This window comes from Cadophora gregata (genome assembly GCF_030347475.1).
Source record: "Cadophora gregata isolate MNR1 chromosome Unknown scaffold_13, whole genome shotgun sequence".
Taxonomy (NCBI): Eukaryota; Fungi; Ascomycota; class Leotiomycetes; order Helotiales; family Ploettnerulaceae; genus Cadophora; species Cadophora gregata.
In genome coordinates this window covers 291,856-311,946 of record NW_026695936.1, presented here as the reverse complement: position 1 = coordinate 311,946, position 20,091 = coordinate 291,856, and the positions used below count along the sequence as shown (strand labels likewise).

Here is a 20,091-nt window from a genome sequence, read left to right as displayed (position 1 = left end):
TGTACGGATTAAGGCGCAGGTGCGCTCATGCGGATCATCAACCTTGTAAATAACCTTAAATGTCCAATGGGATAGTCGTTGTATCGAGTTCAAGTTTGCAACACCAACATTCCCAACCCCTGCACGAAGCAACATGAGTGGCTGTGCCAGTTTGACTTCCCCAGAACGCCTCGCAATCACCAACAAATATGCGGGTTGTCACAACTGTTACCTAGGATCTCAATGAAGAGATTAGTACGTTCGATCAATGATGATGTATTGTAGCATGCCTCGTCTATTTTGGGAGCCATCGTGCAGAACGAGGTTCTCATTCGCAGGGTATTTACAAGTACCACAGACCAAGCCTACCCATGCTTTTGAACTGATACTGCCCAGTATAACGCACCCCAGGTTATTAGACACATGATGATTGGTCTAAGTTCAAGGTATGTAATACGAGAGCTGCTTGACCTTTTTCAGATGTGAATGATTGTATCGTTCCGAAGCTGCATCTCTCGTGAAATCAAGCTCCAGCTCCTGCTGGCAGCCTTTCTACTTTGTTCAACGGAACAAATCACGAAGGTTATATGAGATTTTGATGTTTTCAAAGCAGGTCACCGTTATGGCCGCATGTTGCTGCGCCTCGGAGTTCGACTGCAAGGGGTTGAGGTTACTGCCAAGTATTATTGTCGGCGGAGCCATTCTTGGGAATGCATACCGCAGCAATGATGCTGATGATCAGTTAACTGAAGAAATAAGTATACACGTTAAAAATCTAAGTCATAGATCGTAGAAGGTCAGCTAAAGATAGTCCGCCAATTTTTCCTTCTGCAGACTTCTTGAGTCTGCGATCTTCAGCCATTTCCATCACTTGAAGGTATCTGGCTCATTCTAAATTCCGACCATTTGAAATCTAAAGAACAACTGGTATTCTTCCATATCGAACTGTAAGTATCCTCAGACATCATGTTTTGGTCGTTTTGCATGACACCAAGCTATTTGTTCCCCACGCGAAGGAGCGACCAGTAATCACGTGACTCCACGGAGACTCAAACGATCAAATCGATCTAGATTCAGGCAGTATTGCCATAGACGACATCTTTAAGCAATAGTAAGAAGTTTTTGTAAGCTTGGATGCTACCCAACTTGAAATAACATGTTAGGATGAGTAGCAAGCCTTTAGATTCACTGCATGTTTACTCCTGAACTAAGCGATACAAAGGCAGACAAGATCCGCTTGCCTTGAACCGACAGTCCACGACAATTCAGGGAGGTTCAGATTTGTGACAATTTTTTCTTATAAACGGAACTATGCCCATGGAATTTGCGTGTGACTGGCCCTTAGATAGAGAGTCTACGGCAATCTGATTTCGTGGAGATACAATTGGAGAAAAGTCCCGATGGAGTACAATCTCACCAATTAAGCAAAAAATCTCAGTAGGGTCACGGCTATTAAATCTCTTCGTTATTCATCCATTTACAATCAGCCAACAGGAATACCAACGACGTGACGTACAAGACCCAAGGAAACTGTGCTATATCTACCACTACTGACTCCTTTTAAAGCTACCTCTGCCAGAATTGCGGCGCCCAATTTTGCAATTACTTTCAGACCTTCAAAGTTGTCCCTTGCCATAATAACAAGCCAATAACTATTATTACAACCACCAACGTGAAGGCAGCCGACGATTCTTCGCTTCCATCACCTGGTGATGTGTATCCTCGCCGAATGTAGCCCCTACCTTGATACGTGTGCGTTGGTGGGAGGTATTGGCCAATTGGCTGATCTACCATTGTCGTTCCGTAGGATCCATAGTGATTGGAGTGAGATGCAATCCTGGCAGGACGTACTGGTTGATGTGTTGGCCGTGTTCGGCGAACAGGAGGAAGTTCCGATCTCGCCAGAGCCAGCAATCGTCGATCTTTCGTCTCGAGCAGAGTTTTTGTAACATCATACTTCTCGGGAGTCCGGGCCAGTAGTCCCATCAGCGTCTTGTAGCTATCTTCTGAGAGTCTTTGTCTAAAAGCTCTGGAATTCCGAAATGTATATTGCCGTAGCATTGAGAGGGGAACTTGGTAGGTGTGCTGCAAGCGAACGTACGACTGTTTCTTCAGTCTGCCCTCTTCCATTCTCAGTTGGATCAGGTTTGAACCTAATTCCGATGGAATTGGAGTCGCTTCTGCATCGTAGATGGGAATGGATGATACTTTATACTGGCGCTTCGAGACATACTTTGATAGTGTTGTGTCAGAGAATGTCGTGACCTGGAATTATCAGCACAATTTCCCACATTTCAGAAACCAAATCCTTACACATGCAACAGTACAAACGAGGTCGCCAAGTACATCAGAGCCCTTCTTCTGCGTGATCTTGAGGACAACCACAGGATGGTTGTGACCGCCATCATTAAGCTCTTCTTGGTCACAGCAGCCATTGTTGATACATCGAATAGTTTGTTGAGTAACGTCTTTTGACGGAAGCCACACAATACAGCCAACGCAAACTTCTCCAAGTTTCAGTGCTGGTCTCTCCGTGTGTACACGAGGTGGCTGCAGACTTCGACGTGTACGTGAGCCCCGAGCTTGCTCGAGATGATGGGAGATAGGAAGCATTTTGAATGATGAGAAAGTAAAGTAACCAGACCAGGACGGTACAGAATTGTGTGACGAACGAAGTGGTGTTTTCGACGTTTCTCTATTAACTTCGAAGACCTGTCGGTGTTGGCCGAGGTGTGTCTCTGGTTTGAGGCTTATTCGGTTGCATTCATGCACCATGCACAAGGCCGACTGAAAAACAGTACGCCTGACCTATAACAAGATTGTTTGGCGAGATATGATAGGTGACAATCAACTTATAAAATTGGAGCCCATGATGGCTGCCTAGGAAGAGGCGTTTATGGTCACTCAAAGGGCGAGGCTGTGGAGGTTGCTTTAAGGCGGCCCAGGTCGGCCATGCATACAACTCTCGGCACCTAAGCAGCTGAATAGGTCTCTGGAAAGGTTTATTTGGGCCATTGCATAACCGAAAGTAAAAACGACTTTTTCTTTTCAAATATTTCCTGATTCTTGACCTTCTCACAAAATGTGCCACGATAGTTCCACCTGCAATCTGATGTTTCTTACAAGAACAACAAACTTTGCGTTTCTGACATGCACTAAATTTCAGAATTTTACCTCTGTTATCTCTATTGTGTCATCGCTTCCATGCTTTTCAGTATATACTTTCTGTACTCAAAGAATTCTGGACTGTGATTTTACGCAGTTGCAGCACATTGGGTCGCAGATTTGGAAACAACCAGCTCATCGTTCGTGGATCCACGATTCTCGTAAGCGTAGTGAGCGGCGAAGCAAAAGCAGAGACGAAACGAGGAACTGCAGTAACTGGATCTAAACCTAAGTAATTCAATCATACCCTGAGCAGAGCAGCTTCGAATGATCAATCCACTCATACCAATTTCGCAAAATGAGTGCAGTATTCCTGTATGAAAATTGGTGCAGAAATCGAGTGATATGGACGGAAGCACTAGCTGTCGACTTTGAGGGAAATTATATTGCCGAATTTCTCAGTAAACCACTATAAACAACACCTTAGTGACTATCTTGGAGGTTTCATGGTCCAGATCTGTATGACTTGAAGGGAAGTTCTGTTTTGTTATGAAATACGTTAGATCCAGATAAGCGAGAGCAGTCAAGTCTCCTCAAACAATGGAACCTGCCGTCCCACGCCTGTCTCATATTCCCTGTTGGAGGGAATCTGAGCTCCTATCTTCCCCCCCCATATATTTTTAAATTAGACAGCTTCTCTTTCTCGTGCCCTGTGGAAATAAAGAAGGCATAGTCACGTGCCCATCATTCCTTCTCACGTCTTCATTTTTCAGGGACCTTATATGCTGCAGAGGCAGTAGCAATTCACGCTAGATATTAATCAAGCATTTATGACCATTATATAGTTTTTTGTACCGTGCTGATGATTCGGTTCTAAGCAAATTATACGAGACATTAATAAGACTTGAATCACTTGATGCCAGTGGACTCCATTCTGCTAAGATATACACAACAGAACCATGACCAAATATACGGAGCAGCCTTCCAAAAGCGAGGAGCGTATCTAATCGGCATCCTCTCCCAACATAAACTTCTTAGACCTAGTGTGGTATTTTTGCTTCCCTTGCTGCTCCTCTGCCGCCTTCTCTGCCGCATACTCGGAGATGTCATCCTCCCCCAACTGGGAATACACCTCAGGTTGCATACGTATCCACTTTAAGATACGCAAGGAACTTAGACCACATGCGATACAGATATTATTCTCATCCATGGCAAATCCACAATGAAAGCACGAGAAGGCATGGACGAATTCTCCACGCTGGCGCAATTCGACTTCGATCTTTCTTCGCTGGAGAGGGAGTCTGAGGAGATATTCTCGGACATACTGAGGCATGACTAAATTGCTGGCGCGATATTTCACTGCTTGAGTGGGGCGAGTTTTGAAGCTGGACTTGTTTGGCTCGTTGGCTGGAATCTTGGTGATAGTTTCGATGGCCATCTTGGTGTTATGGTGATTATGGTGATTATGGTGAATATGGTGATTATTCCGTGACTTCAGATGGTTTGATATGTGGTAACTTGTCCGGGTATGCTTGGAAGTTTTGATTTGGAAGGAACTGTTTGCTTTTGAAAATTTTGAGAGATATTCTGTGTAACTTTTCTCCTGCAATTTACATTTGGACTGGGTATTCAGAATACACTATTTTAAACCATGGATAAACCAGAATCTAGTCGTAATATCTAACTCTTCGTGCTAGTCTAGGCTGTAGCTCAGAATACAGGTACCGATCGTTAGCTTGACTAAACTTTGACGAGGAAGCCATTTAGTATAGTCGATAGTTGAACGGCTGTTCAACGACGTCGTTTTAAGGCTTTTGAACGAACTGACGTTTCTATACCTAATAACGAACTGCCGTTTGTTTTATAAGTATATAAACTAACGGAACGAGGTTGTTACTAAGAACGAACGGATAAACTTACTTATAAATCTACCTCTACTACGTCTCTAGTTACTTCCTCTACTCCTAGCCCTTTTAAAAGAGTATTCCGTTGAACCTCTATATCTTTAGCTTTAATTTCCTACTTAATTAGACCGGTCCACGACTTTAAATACTCTAGATATTTAATTATATATATACCTATCTTATTCCGACGATCTAAAAGAGTGATTTTTACTATAGAAAACGCGCGTTCTAGATCGCTAGATATCACTAGAAGTGAGAGTATATTAAGAGCTATTTTAGAGAGGTTTAGAAAGGCCTTTTATTACGCAGGCTTAAGCTACTACTTAATAGCGTTATTATAGCTATAAATATACTCCGTCTTATAATATTAGTTATATTTATCTGTAATAAGGGTTAGCGTATTAATCTGACGTAGCTAGAGCTCGAACTTATTAGTAAAAGAGGTATAAAGTGTCAGAGAAGTCGGAATAGTTGATTTTAGCTTATATTCGTTATCTTAGAGCTTCTGAACAGCTGCCTTTACTTTCTCTTACTAAGAGGGCCTCTAGAACTTCTTAATATACGACTATTTACGTGCGGGATTTGATAAGAGGGCTGTAGTATAAGCTGGAGATTCGTTACTTTTACTATAATATTTATCTATTTTCTGCTATCCTAAATTAACTATCGCAAATATCTTAACGTTATCTTAATACCTCTCTTTAGTTTTCTTAAAGTAAGTAAGTATAAAATCTATTAAAGGGAGAACTTAGTTAAGAGAGGCTCTATAACCTTTAAGACACTTAGTAGATAATTTCAGGACTCCTAAAAAGCTCTTAATCTCACCTAAAATCCTCTAATCTTTAGTATCCAGGTAATCTAGTTCGATTTCTATATCTCTATAAGTTGTAAAATATTCCTTAATTGCTTCTTATAATAATAGAGTAACCTTAAGTATTAAAAACTAAGAGTTCTATCACGTAGAGTTATCTCTATAGAGGTAACGATTCCTAGATAAGGTAAGGAACCTTTAGAGCTATAAGGTGCTACGTTATATAAAAACAACGAAATTATAAAGCTTCCTAAGAGGTCCCTTTTAATACTATTCCCTTATCTCTTCTATTATTTATTACAGCTATCGGTTTGTTATTATTTTATTCTCTGTAGATTTAATCGATTTATCGTTAGTAATAAAAAGGAAGGCTTTCGTAGTGAGGTTAATAATATAGCTAGTATAGTGTAATCGGTAAGTAGTAGGGTCGTATCGAATACTAAAGGACTTATGAAGATCTCACTTAAATTATTAGTAAAAGCTATAAGGAAAGTAGTAGACTTACTAAGAGTAAGAAATCTTATTATTACGTTATTATCTACTATATTATCTATTATAAAATACCCTAATTTCCCTTGAACCTCTTAATCCTTTATTACCTCTATTACTATAGAGGCTAGATTCTTTCTTGTTTTATTCCTAGAGACCTCTCTTATTCCTCCTATAGTTCTTTTTACTATTCCGTTAGCTCTGATGTAATAGAAGATAATCGTAAGTATAGGGAGGTTGTTTATTAAAGTCTATATATCATAAGAGACGTATATCTTTGAAAGGGCGTTTTTAATATTATCTTTAACTCTACTCTTATGAGCTTTAAATTGTCGTTCTACTTATATACTAATTGTAGAGTGAGAGTGTAGTAACTAACATATAATATCAGAGTTGAGGTATTTAAAGAGTTCACGGAATTCGAGTCTTTTAACTAGTCGTAAAGGTTAAGAGTATATTAAGATAAATCTATAGAAAGTTAGTATTAAAAACAGGTGAGAATACTTATATTACCTAGTATAGAGAAGCTCTAGCTTATCTAGGTTAATAGAGTTACTATTACTTACTCCTATATTCCGACGCTTGAATCGAGACTCGTCTACTATTTTAACTTAACGTTTAAAACTAACAGAGAGAGGTTATTAACGCGTAGAACTACTATAAGTAATAGTAGTTCCCCGGGGATTACTTTTCTTTAATCTATAGGTAGCTAAATGCTTCTCTATAGACTATATGCTACTATTTGTATAGTAAACCTTTGAATAGTAGCTATAGCGCTATATCTCTTTACTAATAGCCTTATCGTAGTATCTCTTATTAATATTCTTACTTAGTATATGCTGAAATATCTATACCTAACGTTTGTTTTTATATACTGAAGGCTCTAGAGGGCTAGGAGGCTCTGAAGGTGCTTTATAAGTTATTAGGTCTAAATTAATAGGAATTAGAGGTATAATATTATCTTTTGTAGGTAGCGGAGCGAAATTAAGATATACTTAATGATTTCTATATCTCCTAGGAGTTAAAGAGCCTCTGGAGTAGTTATTAGTGTTATTTGTAAGTCGACGTTAAGTTAAGGAAGGTATTTTAATAGTTTTAAAGATAAGGTTTCCTTATAAAAATCGCGTTAAGAGTAACTTAACTTTAATCCCTTTTTTCTTAATAACTACTCAGTGGAAAATAATAAATAATACGTTAAATAAAAGATCTACGCTATAGCTTGAATTTAATGTTATTTTTATATATTTATACTAAAGATTAGTAGAGTTTAATACTTAGATATCTGACTTTCCTCTAAAAGTTATTAGAAGGGGTAGTATAGTCTACTTATATAAGGCTTAGCGGGAACTATACTAAAACGGGGTTAAACAACCCTGTTCCGTTAGAGATCTAACTAACTAACGGCTGTTCTAGGTTGCTAAAACGAACGCTAGTCCGTTTAGGGTTAGTGTAAACGAACGGCCGTCTATTCCCGTTTTGCTAAGAACGAGAAAACTATCGACTACGCTGAAGCCATTTATGACATTATGCTAGGTCGACTTGCGCAAGAATACATGGGACAGAAAACTTCTCCCCCACCCCCTTTCGACGCTTTGATCCAATTGGTAGCGACTGGAAAAGTTCAGCCGATCTCCTAACTTAGCAGAGAAAGATGCCTCTGCACGCCTAGTCCTTGTTTGCGGCAGCCACCCCGCAGCTCAGATTTTGGCTGGCAAGGTATAATCACCAAATTTCCAAAGTATTTTTCACGATGGTAAATAAAGGTCCCTCTTAGGATGCTGAGCAACAGCTGGAAAGATAGACGTTTCGCGTGGGACGCCCTTTCTGATTCCCGTCTGGGGAAGCGGGTGGGCAGGGCAGTTCCTTCCTCTTGCACGTAAAACCCATACATTTAAAGTACTTACGATGGTCGAAGCGTGTACCAGTCAACAATTATATATTGACAAGAAACATCATATCGCCATTTGCGTTGCATTCCGCAGTCTCGACATCAATATCCCAAAGTTTACATCCATCAGCTTGCTCACCAGCAAGCATACGTCAGCAACAGAGCCCAGCCCAGATTGAAGAACAATGTCAGATAACATCGAAATAACGCCCTTAGAACAGCACCAGAGACGCACATTTCAGAACTTCCGGCGACGTGAACAGCCGCGGTGTCTCCCACCTGTCCTTGACTCTGAAACTACCTTGATCGGATCGAATGGGCTTCGATATGCTCACTCTCGACCGATCTACGACCATTACAGCCCTTTTGAGAACTCTATAATCGATAAATATAGAGCATCGTGGGAGGTAGATTGGGGTTTGGTCAAAGAGCACGAACATGGCGATTGGGTTCTCGTCAAGTGGGTTACCAGCAGACATCCCGTCTATACGGTACAACAGATATTGTCTTTCGCGACCTTTATCCTCAACGACAGAATGGACCGATACCCAACAACTTTGGACAGGGAGAAACTTTTGATGTGGATACTGAGAGACATAGTGAGGAAATATAGCGTGCATGACCGGGTTCTGTATACATTGACCCGATACGATGTGGGAAATCGGCTTCAGAATATTCGGGGAGGATCGAATACACTGGATTAACGTCTTGGGGATGACCACACATTTTGATACTGGGCTGGAAACAGAATTGAGAAGATGGTGGATGGTGGTAAGAAGGTGCTGCATTGGGTAGTCTGGAACAAGCAGATTGACTTGTGTCCAAGCGATTGCAGCAAGCGAGGGAATATAGCGAGAATGGAAAGTTGCAAGTAGCGCGTTGAGCAACGAGTAAAGCTTTATTCTGGAATAATACTGTTCAGCGGATGACCAGAGGATAGTGCACAAGCGAGCTAGTCGTGCAACATTCCAGCAATTACGATTCCATGCCGCTAATCAACTAGGTCCCAAACTTGACTTCTGCTATTAAGCGAGGTACTAGTCCACATCAAAATACTGTACTCCAGTTCAGATCTCAATGCACCAGTCAATATTCAAAGTCTTCATCTATATAGTAGACGCCTCCCTCAGAGCACAGACTTCATCCCGCACAATAATTCTCTGCTTCACATATCCCACAAAACAACCTCATCTAACACATAGCTTCTCATCTCACTCTTCCCTTCACTGCAGCTCGCTGAAGAATTCTCAACATATCAGACAATACATAAATACAATCACACAAGATGCAGATCTCCAAGTCAGCTCTCATGAAGCTACTGTTCTTCCTCCTTGCCACGACTCCTGACCTCGTCGCTGGAGGAGTTGTCCCTCAGTCAGCCAACCCACCACCCTGCAAGGACATCGCATGGGATGAGCATAAGAACGGCTTGCAAACCAGAATCTGCACTGAGTCACACCCTTCAATGAAAACATATGGAGCACAATCAATGATTGCCAAGCGTTCCAACGACAACACTGTCGACAAATTCGAGTCTACTTTCTCGTCTCTCATGCCAAATACAGAGGCAGATAGGAATAATTGTGCCGGCGTCCCAACCAACACCACAACTTCCACCTTGGACAAAGTTCCAGAGCAGGACCAAAGTTCCAATGGATCCAACAATACCACCATCACCCGCCGGGATATTTGCACTTCCCGCACTCTCCCTTACCGCTCGCAACTGGTCGACATCCCCGAAACCTCGTCAAAGAGCTGGTGTTTCCGCCCGGGCCCCACCCCAAACAACAACGACATAACCTCTCTCTGCCGCAACATCGACCAACTCAAATACTTCGGCGCCCGCGAGTCCACAAAGCTCCCCTTCCACGATGACTATGTCGTGCAACGCGCCAAGGCTTCCCCATCTTCCATAACCACAGCAGGCATGACACGCGACAACACCACCGTCGCCGTCGAAGCCAGCGGTTCGTGTGTCTGCGTCGCAGGCCGCGAACGAACAGCCGGCTTCAAAGTCTGCAACTGCGATCGCTGCGACGCCCTAGTAATCAACCGCGGCCTCGCAGACATGTGCAAAACCCTACAAACGCAATGCACAAGCCAAGGTTTCTCCAGCGGCTACATCAAATCCTCCGTCGGCTCCAGCCTCTCCAACTCGATCATCTCGCTCTTCACATACCCGGATGCCAAAGGTCCCAAGTCCGAGCCTATGGAGCTGGATCCTATTCTTGGAGAGGATGGTGTGCTGGAGAGTAGTTGTCGGAGTGGGGATGAGGAGAGGAGGGGACAGGATTATACGGGCCCGGTGATTGAGTGTTGGGATTGGGTGGTGGGGAGGTTTAAGGGGGGACGCTGGTGTAGGGATGTGGTTAGAGGTGGGGAGAGGGTTTGGGTTAAGGAGAAGGAGGATCCGATGGAGAAGTTGAGGGGGCGGAAGAAGGGGGAGTTTAGTCAGTTTGGGGATAAGTAGCCTTGGGCGGGTTGGTTGACTTGAAGGTGGTGTGTTGTGGTGGTGGTGTATGATCGTTTTCCTTGATTGTTCTTTCTTTTGTCTCTATCTTGTCGTTGTTGTTCGTTTATATTTGGTCGACGTAGGCCTTGCTTCTTGACGCGTAGCATCTGTCCTCAGATAACTGCCGTCGTCGCACTGCTCTACATATTGTATTGATTATTCATCCTACATAGAAAACATTAGCCAGCATCCCTTCTCTGATTTCATGACGCACTCGATCCCCCCTCAGTCCAAGCATACCACGGTAAATTCTGCAAATCCCCCATCATAGCAAACTCATCATAGGTCCCATCCCCATCCCCATCCCTCCTCCCAGGCCCCGTCCCACCACCACCAAAATCCAACATCAAATCATCACCAAACCCAAACGCCGCAGCACCACTGCCCGCTCCACCACCTGTGTCTCCAGGCATCGTTGTACTTTCGCAACTACCGACAGTTCCTCCTCCTACGAGTACTTGTGTTGAGCTGTGCGTGCCTTCATCCATCATATTCCTGCGTAATTCTATGAGGACTTTCCACATTTTGGTTGATGCGACGGGGGAAGATGAGAAGCGAGAGAAGACGTTGTCGATTTGTCGCTGTGCACGCTCTTTGTCGTTTTGGCGGGTGGCGTGCCGCATGTCTGTTAAGGCGATGGAGGTGGCGAGGAAGGGGACAGGGGTTGAGAAAAGCCATTCGCAGTTGAGGGGGGTGAAGCTGCTGATGTGGTAGGTTATTGCTTCGAGAAGTTCGACGGCTGCGAGGAACACTCTGGCAGAGTCAGCAGGTATTTTTGAGACTTAGTCAAAGAAGGGCCAGGGCGAAACATACTGATGTCTTTGCGGATCTGAAGGATGGACTTTTAAGGTCTCAGTCTGTCGATGGCGGAGACAGAGTCTGAGACTTGACAGGCGCACTTCGACGAGTGCAGCAATTACTGTTTGTGATGGATTTGCTCGATCTATCCTACCAAGGTATTTCTGGCTGAGTGACGCTTCAACTTGACTTAGGATTTTATGCCGTTTATCCAAATCAGTACCGTCAATTGTGGCGAGTAGCCGAGTCGCATCAGCTATTTCGCGATGTACCAGAGCAAACGTCATGTCTTTGAACCCCAAGACATTAGGAGGTACTGATGACGGGTTGGCAAATCGACTAGCGTGCCAGTCTCGATCGTTTGCGTTTCTGGGTGGGAGACAGTCGGATGTTGGAGGAAGACAGGATTCAGCTCCGTAGTATGCGATGGCTTGGGCGTCGAGAATGCAGATGTGGTTCCATATTCTGGCTCGGATCTCGGTTACCCAGGGTGAGAAGGGGAAGTGTCGTGCGTCGCGCTGGATGCCCATATTTTGAGCGAGACGAACAGCAATTGAGAGTAGAGGGACTGCATCTCTGTAGAGGTTTTGTTGGAAGAGAAAGGTCTGAAGTAATGAGCTTTTGCTTGTATTGAGTGTAGGGATTTATTTACCAAGTAATGTAAAAGAGCGCCGAGCCCATGAATCTTCTCGGTCTTGTGGAAATATATTCTCGTTAGAGCAACCTGAGTTGACACTTTCAGCCGAGACAGTAGGTCATCCTTCGAGGTTGAAAAGATCCTCTCGACCACTTCCGCACGCAGGCTATTCACTGTCAAGGTGTAAATGGAGAAGAGTAGTGCTTCAAACTCATGTGGTAAGTGGAAAGTACCGCGTCGATACATGCTCAACTCGCGAGCAAATAATGAAGAATGGAGAGCTCGCGTAAATGGGTTTACTGTTTCAAAGAAGTATTTGCATAGCATATTGCTTTCTTCAATTGAAGGGTGTGCTAAGCCGAACTCCGATCCAGATAATGGAGAAGGCATGCCCAGTACGGACATCGAAGTCCAATGAGAAGAACTATTATTATCGGTAATTGGATCATCAAACAATTGTCTCAGATCTTCAACCTGGACAGCAATAAGTAGGGATGTAAACAAAACATCGGGATAGACGGACATACCTCGGTGATCAGACCGGGCCAAAAGTCCGAGTCGAAGTAGGCACTGTAGCCATCTTGAAATAAGATCTGACCAACTGGTGCACCACTTTCATTCTGATTAGGTGATCTCTCGACGCCCGAGAATACTGCAGATATACCTGTTTGATACTGTTGTGTTCCAGGTGCAGTCAAGGTGGGTGTGGTAGAGCCTCTTAGCGAAGGATTACTGAATTCCGGGCTGCTGGTACCCAACCGTCCGGGGGTCGTCTCGCCGACCATCATCGACTTCATCAGAGCCTCCAGCCTCTCCAGCCGTTCTCGCAGCTCTGCATCTGTCGACATCGCTGCATTGTTTACATCCCGCGATGAACCGAGGGCGCTGTCACTGCTTTCGTACGTGCACAATTGTTTGGAGCGCACACAGTTGGAACACGGTCGCATCTTGTCGCAGCGCACCTTTCGTTTGCGACAGCCGTGACATGGCCGGCCATGTTGCGATGCGGCGCTTCCCTCGCCGTCTCCCTCCTGAGAGTTCATGAGGGCGGCGAGCCAGTTCTTCTTGTCCCGACGATATGTCTGTCGTGTTTTGTTGCTTTCCCGAGGACTGGGCTATCACGTATATTTAGATGAGACTCGTACTTTGCCATGCATGGCTTGCCTGACCCTCCAATCCTTCGTTCTAGACCGTTGTGTGTCATCATCGCTTCTGGCCTCATGGACAACGTTCAGGGTTTTATATACGAGCACATCTTCATTCTTCAACGCCATCTATCATTTTCATCCGATTACGGATGGCTTAGTCCTCATTTTCTGACCAGCAGTGATCTATCGAGTCCAGAATTGAGCCTGTACACGAAGTTCGTGACCTGTACCGAACTAAATCCGGGTACCACTTTCACGACACGGATATGTTGCGGGAAGGTAACTCGGAGTACCCATTGTTTTGAAAAGATTTTCAACATCTCTATTGATACCAGTCAAAGTCATCATGCCCCTATTTATCAAAGGTAGTTTTGGATGACTGTGTTCCCAAAGTCGTCGCTTCTTCGGCTATCATAGCCGGCAGACTCTCCTGGAACAGCGGTCTCCTGGCTCGCCACCCGAGCTTCTCAATTCTGTCTGATCGACTTCTGCAATTGCCTCCCCAGATCAGTGGAGCCCAAGGATGCAATTCCGAAGCATCAGCGACCGAAAGCTTGTCAACATCTGGGCTTTTGATCAAGCCTTGGTCGAAAGCAATCTTCGAGACAGCTCTGGATACGTCTCCCCATTTCTGAATAGTAGTAAGCCATGTGCACATCTGGAGATGTTGTTACTTCTGAGATACTCACGAATTGGGCACCAGCGACGAAATAATATCCATCCTGTCCCCACTGAGCGGCTCCGCCGTTTGGCTTCAGAGCCTCTTCGACAAGCAGGATGAACGCAGCCGCGACATCATCGATGTGTGTTTCTGAATAGTGGTCAATATCCGAGCAAAAACTGATGGAAATCAATACTAACGGTCCCAGATGTTCTCTCCATCAAGCACTTGGAATCCCTTGCCACGTTTGAGGACTGCCTCAATGAGGAACGGGACCTGAATGCTTCTTTTCTTCAGAGGACCCTGTCCGACACCATGGATCATTGGTGGTGACAGAATGGCAGTAGGCACAGAAAACTTCTTCTGCGCCTCCAAAATTGCCATGTCCACATCCCGATGAACGTGGTTCTCGACTGGGAGAGATGTGATTTCTTGCAAGTCGGCAATATCTGAGTACACCTTGGTCGAGGGTTGACCTGCTTGTGTTAGCACGTCCTACCAACAGCAGATCTAGATACCTACCGAATCCATTGGGGACGTCATTGAGCATTCCGGTGCCGCCAACATGGATGAGATACCCCGGAGTTGGCTCTCTCTTGCTCAACCCTTCGATCAAAGCCAAAACACCTGAAACGTGGTCTGCAGACGCAGTTTCTATCCAAGATCAGCCCTTCTCAATATGAAAGCCAAGAGCCAATACCTACGAAGGACAACATCGGCTTTGGATCCTTCCTTTATCATTAATTCCTTGTCATCCAAGTCACCGATGATGGTCTCGATTTCTAGCCAGCGAGCTTGGACGATATCACTTTGTTCTTTGTTCCTTACAAGAGCAGCGATGGTCCATTCTGGATGTTTTTCAACCATGCGCGTGACTGTGTGGCCGCCGACATAGCCAGAGACGCCTGTTACGAATATTCTTGGCGAAGTGGACATGGTCGCGGAGATGTCTTTGCCTAGTGTCAGAAAATTGCTTGACTGCAGGAAATACTGGCGCTGAAAGCTTGGTTGTGAGTACAGTTCTTTGTATTGATGCAACGGGATGAAGCTGTGGATTAATGCTGAACGAATGATTCTTTCTCAGAGCAGTTGCGCTGCCTTATATCCTCGAATTGCAGCCCAATTTTCTCAAATGCCGTTTCCCTGGTTGATCATTAGGTCTCTCCCTAGAAACCAGCAATTTGTATTTCTCAGCAACAATTTCAAAGCATTCTCACCATGCGGCTCTCCTCAACCATCAAAATGAGGCTATTCTCAATGCCAAGTTTTGAGCTCCCAAATACGGCATAGTTTTTCGCCGAAGGCGCGTAGATTGCGGCGAGCGGCCGAGAGACTAACCCGCACCAGGACAATTAGCGAGGTCTCGCCGAACAGCGAGCTGCATGCTGATGTGGCTTACTCAGCCTTCTCGCCTCGCTGTAAACAAGACGCTATTTGACGGGACGCGAATGCCACTGGATTATTCAGAACGCATCTGCCGACATGAGAGCATGTTTCACGAATGGCATGTCTATGACGGCATTGGAGAAGAGTTATATATACTCTCTATGTGGAGACGTTAATGAGTTCCGTTCAGTTCAATTCAGAAGCAACTCTTCAGCGATTAGACCATCGAACAACACACATATACTTCGCCATGGCTGATCATCAATGTCCTTCCACGATTGTGAAGTCGTCTACTCCAGGAACCCCTGTTGTTGCAAAGGCTCCAAAGCCGATCAATCCTCTCGAAAATGTTCCCGCTGAAAATGTACGAGGTATCCCCCCATTGATCACTTCATGGACTGACAGAAATAGGTCACATACTTCACTCCCCGACAGATCATCCCAGCCGGAACTGCCATAGTTCACCCTTCCAAACCATCCCCCATCCCCAAAGTTTTCCAACCCCTCCAGCTGCGGGGTCTCACCCTCCAAAACCGCATCATGGTCTCCCCGATGTGCCAATACTCCGCTGACGATGGCCACCACACCATGTGGCACCAAACTCATCTCGGCGGGATCATTCAGCGAGGACCAGGACTGACTATTGTTGAAGCTACAGCTGTGACGCCCGAGGGACGAATTACTCCTCATGATTCTGGGCTTTGGAAAGACAGCCAGATTGAGCCTTTGAAGAAGACGGTGGAATTTGCGCATAGCCAGGGTCAGAAGATTGCAATTCAGTTGGCGCATGCTGGCCGCAAGGCAAGTACGGTGGCGCCATGGATTAATCGGAAGGCCGTTGCTACTGCTGAGGTGTGTCACATGATCATGATCCAGCCTCCAAGATACCTATCGACACTTGGAGACATCTTGCTGACGAAGGGATAACTAGGTCGGTGGATGGCCAGATAATGTCATCAGTGCTAGTGATATCCCATTCGACGCACCACATACCTGCGTCCCTCGATGCATGACCTTAGAAGACATCGCCAGCTTCAAAGCATCATTCCTTGCTTCCGTCAAGCGAGCTCTCATCGCCGGTTTCGACGTAAGTCCTTACACTTCCCCATCATTCAACCCTCCGAGAACCCATAACTGACCTCCACCCCAGGCCATCGAAATCCACGCCGCCCACGGCTACCTCCTCCACTCCACCCTCTCAGCAGCAACCAACACCCTCCCAGCCCCCTACTCCGGCCCCCTCGAAAACCGCATCCGCCTCCTCCTCGAACTCACCACCGCCACCCGCGCCATCATCCCCGCAATCATGCCCCTCCTCGTCCGCATCCCCGGCACAGACTGGATGCCACCGGAGTCCAACTGCTGGGAAATCTCCCAAGCCATCACCCTCTCCCTGGCTCTCGCTCGCGCCGGCGTGGACTTCCTCGACGTTTCAACCGCCGCGCTAATGGCCGAGCAGAAAGTCGTCAGTGGGCCTGGATACCAAGTCCCTTTTGCAGCAGCTATCAAAGAAGCGCTTGAAAAGGAAGGACTTGGCGAAAAGACGAAGGTGGGAACTGTGGGCATGATTACGAGTGGTGTGCAGGCGGAGGAGATCTTGGCGGCTGGCAAGGCGGATGCGGTTTTGGTGGCGAGGGCGTTTTTGAAGAATCCAGGGCTGGTGTGGGAGTGGGGTGGGGAGTTGGGAGTGGAGGTTAGGGAGGCGGAGCAGCTTGGGTGGGGGTATGGACAGAGGGGGGAGGGGGGCGTGAAGCCTGGAGTGGCGGCTGCGGCGAGGGGGTAGCAGCTCGTATGGGATCGGGGCATGGTGGGAGGAGATGGATTGTTCGAGAGGTTGGTGAAGTCGGAGAATAAGGATGTTTGGGCTATGATGCATGGGGTTTGGAGATAATGAAGTACCGGAGAGAGGGAGGGGAAGGCGAAGGAGTTGCTTTCCCCTCATTGAACTCGGCCAAACCCATTCTTCGCTTGCTCTGTTCATTGTTGATTGCCATGCTACAAAAACTCCCGGAGAATCCAAACAGCACACATATTGGCGAGGGAACCTTATTTTCTTTTGGAAAAAGACGCACTCCTTGGGCAATTCAGGAGATGTACTGCAGCGTAGAGGGACAAAGTAGAATACTGGTGGCAGACTGAAGGCACAAGGCCACAATATGACTAGCAGTAGCGGCAGCTTAGGTACCCGACCGTCTCCAAAAAGGTCTTTTTAGCATATTTTTTTTTTGTTTATAATACACTTGATTATCTGCAATTTTCCAAGCCAGATTATCTTATTCCAATGGATATCTGAAGATTTGGAGTGAAAATACACACATTATCTGTAATCAAAGAAACCCTGCTATTGTCTGTACTTCGTAGATTTTTCTGCCTAATAAAGGATACTTCCTCCTATCATCATTTTCTCTCTTCTTCTTTCTGTCACTTACTCTCGCTAGAGCTCCCTTCTCCTTCCAGGTCTCCCTCTAGATCTCTTTTCAGGTCTGCATTTAGATAGATTTTCCCTCTAATTCTCTCTTGAGCAAAGGTCTCTCTTAAGGCAAGGTATTCTGTTTCTCTACTACCCCGTTACCTGGCTTTTGCCCTGTCCCCGCCCCCCTCCCCGCCTTGTTCCCTTCTTCTTGTCCTTCTCTGTTCTATATATTCTAAAGACACATTGAGTTTTGTCAGTAGTATATAAAAGGTAAGTGATAGTGTTCTTTGGGTACTCTCTGACTTTCAAGGCCGATGTGTACCGCTGGGTCAAGAAAGCTTGCTGTCTAAATCAAGAGGATACTGGTCACCGCAAGGCCTGTATGTCACTTAGTCGACCCCGGTGGAATCGACCAATTTGAGGCACAGGGATACCACTCTAAAGCGAGACTTTCTGTGCTTGAAACTCATACAAGTCTATCATTCTGAAAGTATTTTTATGAAATTAAATCAGGGTAAAACTAATCCTCTTGGTGGAAACACTTCGATTTCAAGCGATTGCTTCAAATGGGTCACTTGCTGCGTGGTTACAGAGGTCACTCCTTCCGAGTAATCCATTCGTCGAAGATTCTTTGAATCCCTTGCCAATCACCTTCTTTTGTACCCGCTTTCTTGCGATCAACAAATTCCGAAACCCATCCACCGCCGAAATCCACGACCCAGGCATCGTAATTCTTATCGATGACGATATTTCCAGGATGAACATCACCCCATACAATATCATGGGCATGTAGCTCCTTCACAATAGCTGCGACTTGCTGTTTCCATTTTGCATGATGCTCTGAGGCCGATTTGCATTTGTAGCCTTGCAAAGATTCGCCGATCGAGGGTATCAAGTCAAACAGTAAACCGATCGTCATCTTAGCGTCCTTGGAAATCACAATACTGTGGAACTTGGCAACTCTGATTTTGCCCTTCAAACCGGCCTTGAGGATATGGCATGCATTTCGATTTCTCTGATTATTTGCTTCTTGTCGAGCGCGGGCTTAAAGAACTTGATTGTGCCATCGCCAATACTGGCTTTTTGGGGGATTTCGGACATGTAGTCGTCGGTTCCGGCAACCACAGGGACGATTTGAATATCTGATGCCTTTGAGCGACACACTTGTGGATACTGTGGAAGATCTCGAGACGGGACCATCAGGGCGTAGAGATTGATAGTGTGACGGTCTCGAGTGATCTTGGCGTGAAGGGAAGATCCAGAAACCACAAGCTTCACATGGTAGGTTGGTGGATAGTAGAACGCTTCGAAAGTGAGATCCTTTGGTACGTGTGCGGTATGTTCTCGAAAGAGAGAAACGCATGGTTCTACCATCCAGCTACACAATGACTCGTAGTCTTCATCAGATCCGCCGTCCATGTCATCGACTTTGGCAACCATTTGGGCGTACTCTTGCTCAAAACAGCTTCCGCGAAGATCTTTAAGGGACACGCTAATCTGAAATCGCGAGGCGCGACACATGACAGTTATCCATGAGCTTTCGGGATCGAACTGACTGTCCATAACCTGATGGCTGAGACTCTTTGATAAATCCATTGTGGCAGGGAATATCTCTAGCAGTACTGAAGGAAGCGCCGCGCTACAAATAAAGTGGAGGGCGGTATATATGTGAAAGATGTGTGCGGAAAGAATTCTGGAGCTATATGCTGCAGATAAATAATCAGCAAAGAACTGCATAAAGGCGGATATCGTTCAGATCACATACCTCAGCGGGGCCTTTGAGTACTGTTGGACGGACTTGAGTAAGTACTGCAACTCGATTGTGGGTCGTGCAGTTATTAAAGGAAGATTGGTTTGGTGGGGCGGTCGTTGTGACTTGAATCGAGTCGCTACTTGCCTGAGGCATGAAGGGGATAGCTGCCTGACGTTGGTTTGAGTACAAGAGAGCGGGAGGATTGTGCGTTATTGAACGTTAGTTCTACTAAATTCTCGCGCTCGCACGTGAGGCAGATTGAATGCCGGATTTTAGGTAGTAGAGGGGGTTAAATTTTCAAGTTTTGCTAAGCTTTCTTTCTCGCTTCCTAATTAGTCCTAAACTTTTAAGGCATGACTAATCTTCTGTCGCTCGCTTTCTTATTAGTTATAGCCTCTTACCTTACTACTTAAGGCTTACTTTATATTAGATCCGCTTAAGCTACTTAACGTCCAGACCTAAGCTATAGCTTAAGTTCCTTTATTATTCTTAATAATAATAATAATAATAATAATAATAATAATAATAATAATAATAATAATAATAATAATAATAATAATAATAATAATAATAATAATAATAATAATAATAATAATAATAATAATAA

At 45.2% G+C, this 20,091-nt stretch overlaps 9 protein-coding genes across 9 annotated transcripts; 3 read left to right on the top strand and 6 right to left on the bottom strand.

The window, feature by feature from the left end:
- Window positions 1-1,587: 1,587 nt before the first annotated feature.
- Window positions 1,588-2,592, bottom strand: ONS95_003588 (uncharacterized protein; the record flags this gene model as incomplete). Its single annotated transcript, XM_058496903.1, has 2 exons — window positions 1,588-2,244; window positions 2,293-2,592. The coding sequence occupies 2 exons, from the start codon at window positions 2,590-2,592 to the stop codon at window positions 1,588-1,590; spliced, it is 957 nt and encodes a 318-aa protein (XP_058352845.1).
- Window positions 2,593-4,087: 1,495 nt separating this feature from the next.
- Window positions 4,088-4,522, bottom strand: ONS95_003587 (uncharacterized protein; the record flags this gene model as incomplete). Its single annotated transcript, XM_058496902.1, has 1 exon — window positions 4,088-4,522. The coding sequence occupies one exon, from the start codon at window positions 4,520-4,522 to the stop codon at window positions 4,088-4,090; it is 435 nt and encodes a 144-aa protein (XP_058352844.1).
- Window positions 4,523-7,801: 3,279 nt separating this feature from the next.
- On the top strand, window positions 7,802-9,101 carry ONS95_003586 (uncharacterized protein). The gene is made up of 2 exons (XM_058496901.1): window positions 7,802-8,004; window positions 8,063-9,101. Exon 2 carries the CDS (start codon window positions 8,362-8,364, stop codon window positions 8,878-8,880), a length of 519 nt encoding a protein of 172 aa, XP_058352843.1. The 5' UTR covers window positions 7,802-8,004; window positions 8,063-8,361; the 3' UTR covers window positions 8,881-9,101.
- A 360-nt stretch (window positions 9,102-9,461) lies between these two features.
- ONS95_003585 (uncharacterized protein) lies at window positions 9,462-10,646 on the top strand (the record flags this gene model as incomplete). The annotated part of the gene is made up of 1 exon (XM_058496900.1): window positions 9,462-10,646. The coding sequence occupies one exon, from the start codon at window positions 9,462-9,464 to the stop codon at window positions 10,644-10,646; it is 1,185 nt and encodes a 394-aa protein (XP_058352842.1).
- Window positions 10,647-10,848: 202 nt separating this feature from the next.
- On the bottom strand, window positions 10,849-13,166 carry ONS95_003584 (uncharacterized protein; the record flags this gene model as incomplete). Its single annotated transcript, XM_058496899.1, has 5 exons — window positions 10,849-10,853; window positions 10,903-11,441; window positions 11,502-12,091; window positions 12,139-12,597; window positions 12,651-13,166. 5 exons carry the CDS (start codon window positions 13,164-13,166, stop codon window positions 10,849-10,851), a joined length of 2,109 nt encoding a protein of 702 aa, XP_058352841.1.
- Window positions 13,167-13,623: 457 nt separating this feature from the next.
- On the bottom strand, window positions 13,624-14,868 carry ONS95_003583 (uncharacterized protein; the record flags this gene model as incomplete). The annotated part of the gene is made up of 5 exons (XM_058496898.1): window positions 13,624-13,902; window positions 13,961-14,082; window positions 14,133-14,408; window positions 14,455-14,586; window positions 14,637-14,868. The coding sequence occupies 5 exons, from the start codon at window positions 14,866-14,868 to the stop codon at window positions 13,624-13,626; spliced, it is 1,041 nt and encodes a 346-aa protein (XP_058352840.1).
- Window positions 14,869-15,568: 700 nt separating this feature from the next.
- ONS95_003582 (uncharacterized protein) lies at window positions 15,569-17,630 on the top strand (the record flags this gene model as incomplete). The annotated part of the gene is made up of 4 exons (XM_058496897.1): window positions 15,569-15,682; window positions 15,730-16,170; window positions 16,250-16,405; window positions 16,469-17,630. 4 exons carry the CDS (start codon window positions 15,569-15,571, stop codon window positions 17,099-17,101), a joined length of 1,344 nt encoding a protein of 447 aa, XP_058352839.1. The 3' UTR covers window positions 17,102-17,630.
- A 696-nt stretch (window positions 17,631-18,326) lies between these two features.
- ONS95_003581 (uncharacterized protein) lies at window positions 18,327-18,650 on the bottom strand (the record flags this gene model as incomplete). Its single annotated transcript, XM_058496896.1, has 1 exon — window positions 18,327-18,650. The coding sequence occupies one exon, from the start codon at window positions 18,648-18,650 to the stop codon at window positions 18,327-18,329; it is 324 nt and encodes a 107-aa protein (XP_058352838.1).
- Window positions 18,651-18,706: 56 nt separating this feature from the next.
- On the bottom strand, window positions 18,707-19,327 carry ONS95_003580 (uncharacterized protein; the record flags this gene model as incomplete). The annotated part of the gene is made up of 1 exon (XM_058496895.1): window positions 18,707-19,327. The coding sequence occupies one exon, from the start codon at window positions 19,325-19,327 to the stop codon at window positions 18,707-18,709; it is 621 nt and encodes a 206-aa protein (XP_058352837.1).
- Between the last annotated feature and the right edge of the window lie 764 nt (window positions 19,328-20,091).